This window comes from Panthera onca, chromosome D1 (assembly GCF_046562875.1).
Source record: "Panthera onca isolate mPanOnc1 chromosome D1, mPanOnc1 haplotype 2, whole genome shotgun sequence".
In the NCBI taxonomy this organism is placed as follows: Eukaryota; Metazoa; Chordata; class Mammalia; order Carnivora; family Felidae; genus Panthera; species Panthera onca.
In genome coordinates this window covers 109321033-109332786 of record NC_138348.1, presented here as the reverse complement: position 1 = coordinate 109332786, position 11754 = coordinate 109321033, and the positions used below count along the sequence as shown (strand labels likewise).

Sequence of the window (11754 nt, the reverse complement as noted above, 5' to 3'; positions counted from 1 at the left end):
TTTCCCAAAGGACTAACTATAAGCATGGAGAACCCCTACTGCTGTGACCCCAAGAATTTCTTCCTCTTACTCAAGTCACACAGTCTCAGCAACCCATCAAAACTACCATGCAAGTGTTTCTATCAGAGTTGAAGGCTCTAGTGGTTCTTCTCTGGGTAAGCAGATTTTGATTTCTGTATCTCTCTGGACATGTCCGTCTCTCCACATTTATTATTTTATTTTATTTTATTTTATTTTATTTTATTTTTCAATATATGAAATTTATTGTCAAATTGGTTTCCATACAACACCTAGTGCTCATCCCAAAAGGTGCCCTCCTCAATACCCATCACCCACCCTCCCCTCCCTCCCACCCCCCATCAACCCTCAGTTTGTTCTCAGTTTTTAACAGTCTCTTATGCTTTGGCTCTCTTCCACTCTAACCTCTTTTTTTTTTCCTTCCCCTCCCCCATGGGTTTCTGTTAAATTTCTCAGGATCCACATAAGAGTGAAAACATATGGTATCTGTCTTTCTCTGTATGGCTTATTTCACTTAGCATAACACTCTCCAGTTCCATCCACGTTGCTACAAAAGGCCATATTTCATTCTTTCTCATTGCCACGTAGTATTCCATTGTGTATATAAACCACAGTTTCTTTATCCATTCATCAGTTGATGAACATTTAGGCTCTTTCCATAATTTGGCTATTGTTGAGAGTGCTGCTATAAACATTGGGGTACAAGTGCCCCTATGCATCAGGACTCCTGTATCCCTGGGGTAAATTCCTAGCAGTGCTATTGCTGGGTCATAGGGTAGGTCTATTTTTAATTTTCTGAGGAACCTCCACACTGCTTTCCAGAGCGGCTGCACCAATTTGCATTCCCACCAACAGTGCAAGAGGGTTCCCGTTTCTCCACATCCTCGCCAGCATCTATAGTCTCCTGATTTGTTCATTTTGGCCACTCTGACTGGCATGAGGTGATATCTGAGTGTGGTTTTGATTTGTATTTCCCTGATGAGGAACGACGTTGAGCATCTTTTCATGTGCCTGTTGGCCATCCGGATGTCTTCTTTAGAGAAGTGTCTATGCATGTTTTCTGCCCATTTCTTCACTGGGTTATTTGTTTTTTGTGTGCCGTCTCTCCATATTTAAAGGCAGCAGTTTGCCCTGAGATTTTACCTTGCTACAAGGTGCAAGACAAGTTGTTAATTTTCCATTTGTCCAGCTTTTTCTGAGAATGGGAATGGTAACTTCCATGCTCAGTACATGTCTGAGTGGAAACTGGATATCTACAGAAAGGTTAACTGAAGATTTTAACCAAAATTTAATTTAATCAATATAAAGAGAGCTATTCTGGTTTTATGTTTTTTTTTTCCTTTTGTGAGCTGTGAAAGTTTGTGTTTTCAGGAATATGCTCAATTTTTCATATTCATTGTCATTAAGTTTATTATATATTCCCTTAATATCTTTAATATTTGTAGAATCTGTAATTATGTCACCTATCTCATTTCTCATCATAATAACTTGTGTGTTTTCTGTTTCCTGACTATTTTGGCTAGAGATTTTATTTCACAATTTTATTATCTTCTGAACTACTATTTTAGCCACATCCCACATATTTTGATAAGTTAATTTCCATGTAGTTCAACACATTTTCAATTTTTTAATGTTTCCTTAAATCTTGGATTATAAGTATGTTAATTTTTTAATTGAGGTATAACTGACATAATGTCATATTAGTTCAGGTGTACAACATACTGATATTTGTATATGCTGCAAAATGACCACCATAGTAACTCCCATTAATATCCATCACCATACATAATTACAAATTTTTTTCATGAGAACTTTCAACATCCGTTCTCCTAGCTACTTTCAAATATGCAATACAGTATCCTTAACTATAGTCACCACACTATAGATCCCCATGATTTATACATTTTGCAATTGGAAATTTGTACCTTTTGAAACCCTCACACCCATTTTGCCCATCCTCCACTCTCCACCTCAGGCAGCCGCCTCATTCTGCTCTTTACACCCATGAGCTCTGGTTTTTGTTTGTTTTTTTTTTTTTAGATTTTTAATCTGATTTTTTTTTAGTTTTTAAATATTGTGGTTTTTCCTGATATCTTTGTTATTGGCTACTTACTTAAAATTTAATTTTGTTCAGAGAAAATTATGTAGTTTGACTTGACTCCTTTAAAATGTATTCAGATTTTTTTGATGGCCAAAAATGTGGTCTATCTTAATAAGTGCTTACTTTTACTTATTCACTTAAAAAGCACCTGTTGTTTGGTGGGAAATTTTATAAATGACACAGATCAAGTTGGTCAACACTACTGTTCAAGTCTTTATATACTTACTTATTTTCTGTCTACTGGTTTCATTAGTTATTGAGATACGGTATTAAAATATTCAATAATTGGGATTTGCCAAATATTTTCTATCAGTTTTGCTTTATTTTAGAACTCTGTTATTAGGTACACAAATGCTTAGAAATCTTATTTCCTCTTGATAAATTTATCCTTTGTAACATTATGAAATTATCCTCTTTATCCCTGGTTATATTCTTTGCTCTGAAATCTAATTTGTCTAAAATGAAAATAACCACCCCAGCTTGCTTTTGCTTGAAGTTATTATGGCATATATATTATAGCCATCCTTTCATTTTTAACCTAGCTGTGTCTTTAAAGTTTCTTGCAAGTTTCTTGTAGGCAGCATATAATAATATACTGCTTTTCTTTTAATCTAATTTGACAACCTGGGGACGCCTGGGTGGCTCAGTTGGTTAAGCATCCAACTCTTGGTTTCGTCTCAGGTCATGATCTCATGGTTTGTGGGTTCAAGCCCCACATCCAGCTCTGTGCAAAAGACACAGAGCCTGCTTGGAATTCTGTTCTCTCTCTCTCTCTCTCTGCCCCTCCCCTGCTCGCTCTCTCAAAAATAAATAAACATTAAACAAATTTTAATTTGGCAATCTGTACTTTTTGATTAGGCTGTTTAGACCACTTATATTTAATGTGATTTTTTAAATACCTTTGGGTTTATTTTTTTTTTTTTATTTTTTAATATATGAAATTTACTGTCAAATTGGTTTCCATACAACACCCAGTGCTCATCCCAAAAGGTGCCCTCCTCAATACCCATCACCCACCCTGCCCTCCCTCCCACCCTGCCCTCCCTCCCACCCCCCATCAACCCTCAGTTTGTTCTCAGTTTTTAGCAGTCTCTAATGCTTTGGTTCTCTCCCACTCTAACCTCTTTTTTTTTTTTTTTTTCCCTTCCCCTCCCCCATGGGTTTCTGTTATGTTTCTCAGGATCCACATAAGAGTGAAACCATATGGTATCTGTCTTTCTCTGTATGGCTTATTTCACTTAGCATCACACTCTCCAGTTCCATCCATGTTGCTACAAAAGGCCATATTTCATTTTTTCTCATTGCCACGTAGTATTCCATTGTGTATATAAACCACAATTTCTTTATCCATTCATCAGTTGATGGACATTTAGGCTCTTTCCATAATTTGGCTATTGTTGAGAGTGCCGCTATAAACATTGGGGTACAGGTGCCCCTATGCATCAGTACTCCTGTATCCCTTGGGTAAATTCCTAGCAGTGCTATTGCTGGGTCATAGGGTAGGTCTATTTTTAATTTTCTGAGGAACATCCACACTGCTTTCCAGAGTGGCTGCACCAATTTGCATTCCCAACAACAGTGCAAGAGGGTTCCTGTTTCTCCACATCCTCTCCAGCATCTATAGTCTCCTGATTTCTTCATTTTGGCCACTCTGACTGGCGTGAGGTGGTATCTGAGTGTGGTTTTGATTTGTATTTCCCTGATAAGGAGCGACGTTGAACATCTTTTCATGTGCCTGTTGGCCATCCGGATATCTTCTTTAGAGAAGTGTCTATTCATGTTTTCTGCCCATTTCTTCACTGGGTTATTTGTTTTTCGGGTGTGGAGTTTGATGAGCTCTTTATAGATTTTGGATACTAGCCCTTTGTCCGATGTGTCATTTGCAAATATCTTTTCCCATTCCGTTGGTTGCCTTTTAGTTTTGTTGGTTGTTTCCTTTGCTGTGCAGAAGCTTTTTATCTTCATAAGGTCCCAGTAATTCACTTTTGCTTTTAATTCCCTTGCCTTTGGGGATGTGCCGAGTAAGAGATTGCTACGGCTGAGGTCAGAGAGGTCTTTTCCTGCTTTCTCCTCTAAGGTTTTGATGGTTTCCTGTCTCACATTCAGGTCCTTTATCCATTTTGATTTTATTTTTGTGAATGGTGTGAGAAAGTGGTCTAGTTTCAACCTTCTGCATGTTGCTGTCCAGTTCTCCCAGCACCATTTGTTAAAGAGACTGTCTTTTTTCCATTGGATGTTCTTTCCTGCGTTGTCAAAGATGAGTTGGCCATACGTTTGTGGGTCTAGTTCTGGGGTTTCTATTCTATTCCATTGGTCTATGTGTCTGTTTTTATGCCAATACCATGCTGTCTTGATGATGACAGCTTTGTAGTAGAGGCTAAAGTCTGGGATTGTGATGCCTCCTGCTTTGGTCTTCTTCTTCAAAATTACTTTGGCTATTCGGGGCCTTTTGTGGTTCCATATGAATTTTAGGATTGCTTGTTCTAGTTTCGAGAAGAATGCTGGTGCAATTTTGATTGGGATTGCATTGAATGTGTAGATAGCTTTGGGTAGTATTGACATTTTGACAATATTTATTCTTCCAATCCATGAGCAGGGAATGTCTTTCCATTTCTTTATATCTTCTTCAATTACCTGCATAAGCTTTCTATAGTTTTCAGCATACAGATCTTTTACATCTTTGGTTAGATTTATTCCTAGGTATTTTATGCTAGTTGGTGCAATTGTGAATGGGATCAGTTTCTTCATTTGTCTTTCTGTTGCTTCATTGTTAGTGTATAAGAATGCAACTGATTTCTGCACATTGATTTTGTATCCTGCAACTTTGCTGAATTCATGGATCAGTTCTAGCAGACTTTTGGTGGAGTCTATCGGATTTTCCATGTATAATATCATGTCATCTGCAAAAAGCGAAAGCTTGACTTCATCTTTGCCAATTTTGATGCCTTTGATTTCCTTTTGTTGTCTGATTGCTGATGCTAGAACTTCCAGCACTATATTAAACAGCAGCGGTGACAGTGGGCATCCCTGTCGTGTTCCTGATCTCAGGGAAAAAGCTCTCAGTTTTTCCCCGTTGAGGATGATGTTAGCTGTGGGCTTTTCATAAATGGCCTTTATGATCTTTAAGTATGTTCCTTCTATCCCGACTTTCTCAAGGGTTTTTATTAAGAAAGGGTGCTGGATTTTGTCAAAGGCCTTTTCTGCATCGATTGACAGGATCATATGGTTCTTCTCTTTTTTTTTGTTAATGTGATGTATCACGTTGATTGATTTGCGAATGTTGAACCAGCCCTGCATCCCAGGAATGAATCCCACTTGATCATGGTGAATAATTCTTTTTATATGCTGTTGAATTCGATTAGCTAGTATCTTATTAAGAATTTTTGCATCCATATTCATCAGGGATATTGGCCTGTAGTTCTCTTTTTTTACTGGGTCTCTGTCTGGTTTAGGAATCAAAGTAATACTGGCTTCATAGAATGAGTCTGGAAGTTTTCCTTCCCTTTCTATTTCTTGGAATAGCTTGAGAAGGATAGGTATTATCTCTGCTTTAAATGTCTGGTAGAACTCCCCTGGGAAGCCATCTGGTCCTGGACTCTTATTTGTTGGGAGATTTTTGATAACCGATTCAATTTCTTCGCTGGTTATGGGTCTGTTCAAGCTTTCTATTTCCTCCTGATTGAGTTTTGGAAGCGTGTGGGTGTTTAGGAATTTGTCCATTTCTTCCAGGTTGTCCAATTTGCTGGCATATAATTTTTCATAGTATTCCCTGATAATTGTTTGTATCTCTGAGGGATTGGTTGTAATCATTCCATTTTCATTCATGATTTTATCTATTTGGGTCATCTCCCTTTTCTTTTTGAGAAGCCTGGCTAGAGGTTTGTCAATTTTGTTTATTTTTTCAAAAAACCAACTCTTGGTTTCGTTGATCTGCTCTACAGTTTTTTTAGATTCTATATTGTTTATTTCTGCTCTGATCTTTATTATTTCTCTTCTTCTGCTGGGTTTAGGCTGCCTTTGCTGTTCTGCTTCTATTTCCTTTAGGTGTGCTGTTAGATTTTGTATTTGGGATTTTTCTTGTTTCTTGAGATAGGCCTGGATTGCAATGTATTTTCCTCTCAGGACTGCCTTCGCTGCATCCCAAAGCGTTTGGATTGTTGTATTTTCATTTTCGTTTGTTTCCATGTATATTTTAATTTCTTCTCTAATTGCCTGGTTGACCCACTCATTCGTTAGTAGGGTGTTCTTTAACCTCCATGCTTTTGGAGGTTTTCCAGACTTTTTCCTGTGGTTGATTTCAAGCTTCATAGCATTGTGGTCTGAAAGTATGCATGGTATAATTTCAATTCTTGTAAACTTATGAAGGGCTGTTTTGTGACCCAGTATATGATCTATCTTGGAGAATGTTCCATGTGCACTCGAGAAGAAAGTATATTCTGTTGCTTTGGGATGCAGAGTTCTAAATATATCTGTCAAGTCCATCTGATCCAATGTATCATTCAGGGCCCTTGTTTCTTTATTGACCGTGTGTCTAGATGATCTATCCATTTCTGTAAGTGGGGTGTTAAAGTCCCCTGCAATGACCACATTCTTATCAATAAGGTTGCTTATGTTTATGAGTAATTGTTTTATGTATCTGGGGGCTCGGGTATTTGGCGCATAGACATTTATAATAGTTAGCTCTTCCTGGTGGATAGACCCTGTGATTATTATATAATGCCCTTCTTCATCTCTTGTTACAGCCTTTAATTTAAAGTCTAGTTTGTCTGATATAAGTATGGCTACTCCAGCTTTCTTTTGGCTTCCAGGAGCATGATAAATAGTTCTCCATCCCCTCACTCTCAATCTAAAGGTGTCCTCAGATCTAAAATGAGTCTCTTGTAGACAGCAAATAGATGGGTCTTGTTTTTTTATCCATTCTGATACCCTATGTCTTTTAGTTGGCGCATTTAATCCATTTACATTCAGTGTTATTATAGAAAGATATGGGTTTAGAGTCATTGTGATGTCTGTATGTTTTATGCTTGTAGTGATGTCTCTGGTACTTTGTCTCACAGGATCCCCCTTAGGATCTCTTGTAGGGCTGGTTTCGTGGTGACAAATTCCTTCAGTTTTTGTTTGTTTGGGAAGACCTTTATCTCTCCTTCTATTCTAAATGACAGACTTGCTGGATAAAGGATTCTCGGCTGCATATTTTTTCTGTTTAGCACACTGTAGATATCGTGCCAAGCCTTTCTGGCCTGCCAAGTTTCAAAGGAGAGATCAGTCACGAGTCTTATAGGTCTCCCTTTATATGTGAGGGCACGTTTATCCCTTGCCGCGTTCAGAATTTTTCTCTTTATCCTTGTATTTTGCCAGTTTCACTATGATATGTCGTGCAGAAGATCGATTCAAGTTACGTCTGAAGGGAGTTCTCTGTGCCTCTTGGATTTCAATGCCTTTTTCCTTCCCCAGTTCAGGGAAGTTCTCAGCTATAATTTGTTCAAGTACCCCTTCAGCACCCTTCCCTCTCTCTTCCTCCTCTGGGATACCAATTATGCGTATATTATTTTTTTTTAGTGTATCACTTAGTTCTCTAATTTTCCCCTCATACTCCTGGATTTTTTTATCTCTCTTTCTTTCAGCTTCCTCTTTCTCCATAACTTTATCTTCTAGTTCACCTATTCTCTCCTCTGCCTCTTCAAGCCGAGCCATCGTGGATTCCATTTTGTTTTGCAATTCGTTTAAAGCGTTTTTCAACTCCTCGTGACTGTTCCTTAGTCCCTCGATCTTTGTGGCAAGAGATTCTCTGCTGTCCTGTATACTGTTTTCAAGCCCAGCGATTAATTTTATGACTATTATTCTAAATTCACTTTCTGTTATATTATTTAAATCCTTTTTGATCAGTTCATTAGCTGTTGTTATTTCCTGGAGATTCTTCTGAGGGGAATTCTTCCGTTTGGTCATTTTGGAGAGTCCCTGGCGTGGTGAGGACCTGCAGGGCACTTCCCCTGTGCTGTGGTGTATAACTGGAGTTAGTGGGCGGGGCCGCAGTCCGACCCGATGTCTGCCCCCAGCCCACTGCTGGGGCCTACCTTTGGGTTTAAACAGACCATCTTGTTAGTTTTGTTCTATATACTCCATCTGTCCTTTGATTGCCTTTTCCTCTTTTTCTTCCTTGAGACTAAATGAGCATTTTTTTTATTATTTCATTTTATCTCCTTTTTGGTTTAACAGCTACAAATTTTTGTTATGCTATTTTAGTTGTTACTTTAGGGTATATATAATACTCTTTAAAAATTTATCACAGTTTGCTTTTAGATGATACTTTATCAGTTCTTTTATAAGAAAATTACAGAATTTTTTACAAAATTTATTTAAAGGAGAAGTTCTAATTCTCTTCCACAAGGTTTTATGCTTTTCTTTCATACATTTTATTTATGAATTTTATAATTCCAACACATTATCACTTTTTATTTAAGAGTTAATTATATTTTTTAGGGGTGCCTGGGTGGCTCAGTCGGTTAAGTGTCTGACTTTGGCTCAGGTCTTGATCTCACAGTTCGTGGGTTCAAGCCCCGTGTTGGGCTCTGTGCTGACAGCTCAGAGCCTGGAGCCTGCTTCAGATTCTGTGTCTCCCTTTCTCTCTGCCCCTCCCCTGCTCATGCTCTGTCTCTCTCTGTCTCTCAAAAATAAATAAATGTCAAAAAAAAATTTTTAAAGAGTTAATTATATTTTCAAGAAAATTGTTTAAAGTAAAAAAGAAAAGTTCTTATATTTACCCGTGTAGTTAGTTTCTGTTGTTTTCTCTTTCTGTGTGTAGATCAAGGTTTCTATATGATATAATTTACATCTACGTGAAGGACTTCTCTTAACACGTCTTGCACTGCAGGTCTCTGTGTTAAGAATCATTGCAACTTGTGTATGCATGAAGAAAATGTAATTTTCCAAAACAAGACTTTTAAAAAAATTTTTAAGTTTGTTAATTTCAAAAACCTCACTAGTGGAATAAAAGAATTTAATACAGGCACACAAAAAAGGAAGCCCCATGAGGTTTTCACTAGGATGAAATGGGATTAGCTTTGTAGTTCTCATAATCCTCTTCATGGAAGGATGCAATTTCAGTTTCATTGCTGATTCTAGCAGCTTCCAGAATGCTACCTTCTTTTACCAGGGGTCTGCCAGTTTCCAAATTCAACACAAGTTTATTTGCGTTTGATTTATGAGCTTGATGAATTACCTTCAGTTTGTCATATGTATAATTAATGAATGGTGGTGTCAGGCTGGCCCTTAAAGAGACCTCTTGCTTTAGAAATACAACAGGGGGACTGGGTGGCTCAGTTGGTCAAGTGTCCCACTTCAGCTCAGGTCATGATCTCACAGTTTGTGAGTTCGAGCCCTGTGTCAGGCTATGTGTTGATGCTCAGAGCCTGAAGCTTGCTTTGGATTTTGTGTCTCCCTCTCTCTCTGCCCCTCTCCTGTGCTCTCTCACTCTCTCAAAAACAAATAATGAAACTTTTTTTTAATTAAAAAAAAGAAATACTATAAATTTCTCTACAGTTTGGTCCAAATTAATTCCATGATATACTACAGGTTTGTAATTATAATGCTCAAATGAATGAATGAGGCAAACTATAATGGTCACCTCTCCAGAAGTCATGTGAAGAAATTGTTTTGATCCAAAATTTTTGTCACATGTAGGCTCCCTAGGGAATCTCTCACATACACAAACAAGGAAAACTCTGCTAATATATTTTGCCCATTTGGTTTTACCGAACATTCAGCAAGTTAAGCCTGTGATTAGTCAAAATTGGTATCCCAATATTCTTTTTTTTTTTTAAGTTTATTTATTTATTTAGAGAGAGACAGAGACAGCATGAGCAGGGGAGGAGCAGAGATAGAGGGAGAAGAGAGAGAATCCCAAGCAGGATCTGTACCTTCAGCACAGAGACCGACACGGGGCTCAAACTCACAAAACCACAAGATCATGACCTGAGGTGAAACTGAGACTCTGACGCTTAACTAACTGAGCCACCCAGACACCTCCAATATTCTTCTATTTGAAGAATATTTTTGATGGTAAAGTAATTCTAGACTGATATTTTTTTTCTTTCAATACTTTAAAGATGTTGCACCTCTATTTTTTCTTCTATTGTTTCTAGTGAGAAATCTGTCATCTATACCTTTGTTTTTCTGAACATAAGGAATATATTTTCTAAGTGATTTTGAGATTTTATTACTGGTTTTAAGCAATTTGATTAATAAATGACTTGGTATAGTTTCCTTCATCTTTCTTGTATTTAAGGTTCTTTGAACTTTTGGATTTACATGCTTGTAATTTTCAATGAATTTGGATATATTTTAGCTACTTTTTCTTCAAATATTTTTTAAGTTCCCCCTCTCTATCCTCTTCTTAGGGGACTCTAATTATTTGTATATTTAGCTCCTTAAATTTGTCTTACAGGTCACTAATGCTTTTTCATTTTTAAGTATTTTTTTCTCTGTGTTTCATTATGGGTATTTTCTATTGCTATGTCTTCAAGTTTATTAATATGTATTTTGTGCTTTATTATTTAATCTTCTAGTAATCCTATACAGTGTATTTTTTATCTCAGAAATCATAATTTTATCATTTGAAGTTTGATTTGCTGAGTCTTTCCTCCAGCTTTTTGAACATATAAAATATGATCATAATGATCCTTTTAATGTCCCTTCTACTAAATTTACCATTATGTGTCATTTCTAGTTTCATTTTCATTGATTGATTTTTCTCATTAAGGGTTGCATTTTCCTATGTCTTTGCATGTTTGGTAATTTCACTTGGATGCTAGACCTTGTGCTTTATACCTTGTTGGGTGCTAATACTTTTTTATTCCTATAAATATGTTTGAGCTTCATTCTGGAACATAATTAAGTGATTTAAAAACTTATCCTTTTAGATGTGACTTTTAAGCTTTGTTACATGGGGACAAAGCAACATTTAATCTAGAGTTAATTTTTCCCACTACTGACATCATTAGTTACTAAGTTTTTCACTCTGTTGGCAATATTCCCAGTCATATGTGACTTTCTAGGTAATTCCCTCCTCTCATTTGGCGTATTTCTTCCCCACACTTTGAGTAATTTCCTCAAATTCATGTACTGATCATTACTGTACTGCATATTTGAAAGAGTGTCTCTGCTGATTTCTGAAGCCTTGTCTCTGTGCAGTTTTCTTCTCTATGTTATTCAGTCCTGTAAACTCTAGCTGTCTTAGCCTCTCCAAACTACCACATCTGTCTCTCAACTTAGGGAGGAGGCTCCCTTCCCTAAGCCTTGTCCGGCCAATAAGCTAGGGCAATCATAGGGCTCACTTAATTTATTTCTCATATCTAAAGATCAACATTCTTAACTGCCTGATGCCCAGTGTCTTGAAAACCCTTGATTCTGATATTTTGTCTATTTTCAGAAGTTTCAGCCTAAATCTTGTCCTGATTACTCCACCTTCACCAAATGAGGAAAGCTTCTCAGTAGTTCTGTGTTGTTTCTCAATTTGGTATATTTGCATTCTGTGTAATTAAATATAAACTTATACCTGTGTCTTCCATGAGCTAGAAAGTTTTTCCTAAGGGTGAGTTTTTTCTACCTTTATTGGATTCTTGAGACAGTGAATAAAA

At 37.1% G+C, this 11754-nt stretch overlaps 1 protein-coding gene across 1 annotated transcript; it reads right to left on the bottom strand.

Moving 5' to 3' along the window:
- Positions 1-9158: 9158 nt before the first annotated feature.
- Positions 9159-9758, bottom strand: LOC132676171 (UPF0538 protein C2orf76-like). The gene is made up of 2 exons (XM_060628322.1): positions 9632-9758; positions 9159-9355 (listed from the first exon to the last, which is right to left on the bottom strand). The coding sequence occupies exons 1-2, from the start codon at positions 9756-9758 to the stop codon at positions 9159-9161; spliced, it is 324 nt and encodes a 107-aa protein (XP_060484305.1).
- Positions 9759-11754: the final 1996 nt, after the last annotated feature.

Coding starts and splice junctions, on each gene's coding strand:
- LOC132676171 (XM_060628322.1), bottom strand. CDS start 9,758: ATGACTTCTGGAGAGGTGACCATTATAGTTTGCCTCATTCATTCATTT. Junction 9,356..9,631: donor GAAATTTATAGTATTTCTTT/TTTTTAATTAAA, acceptor TCATTAATTATA/CATATGACAAACTGAAGGTA.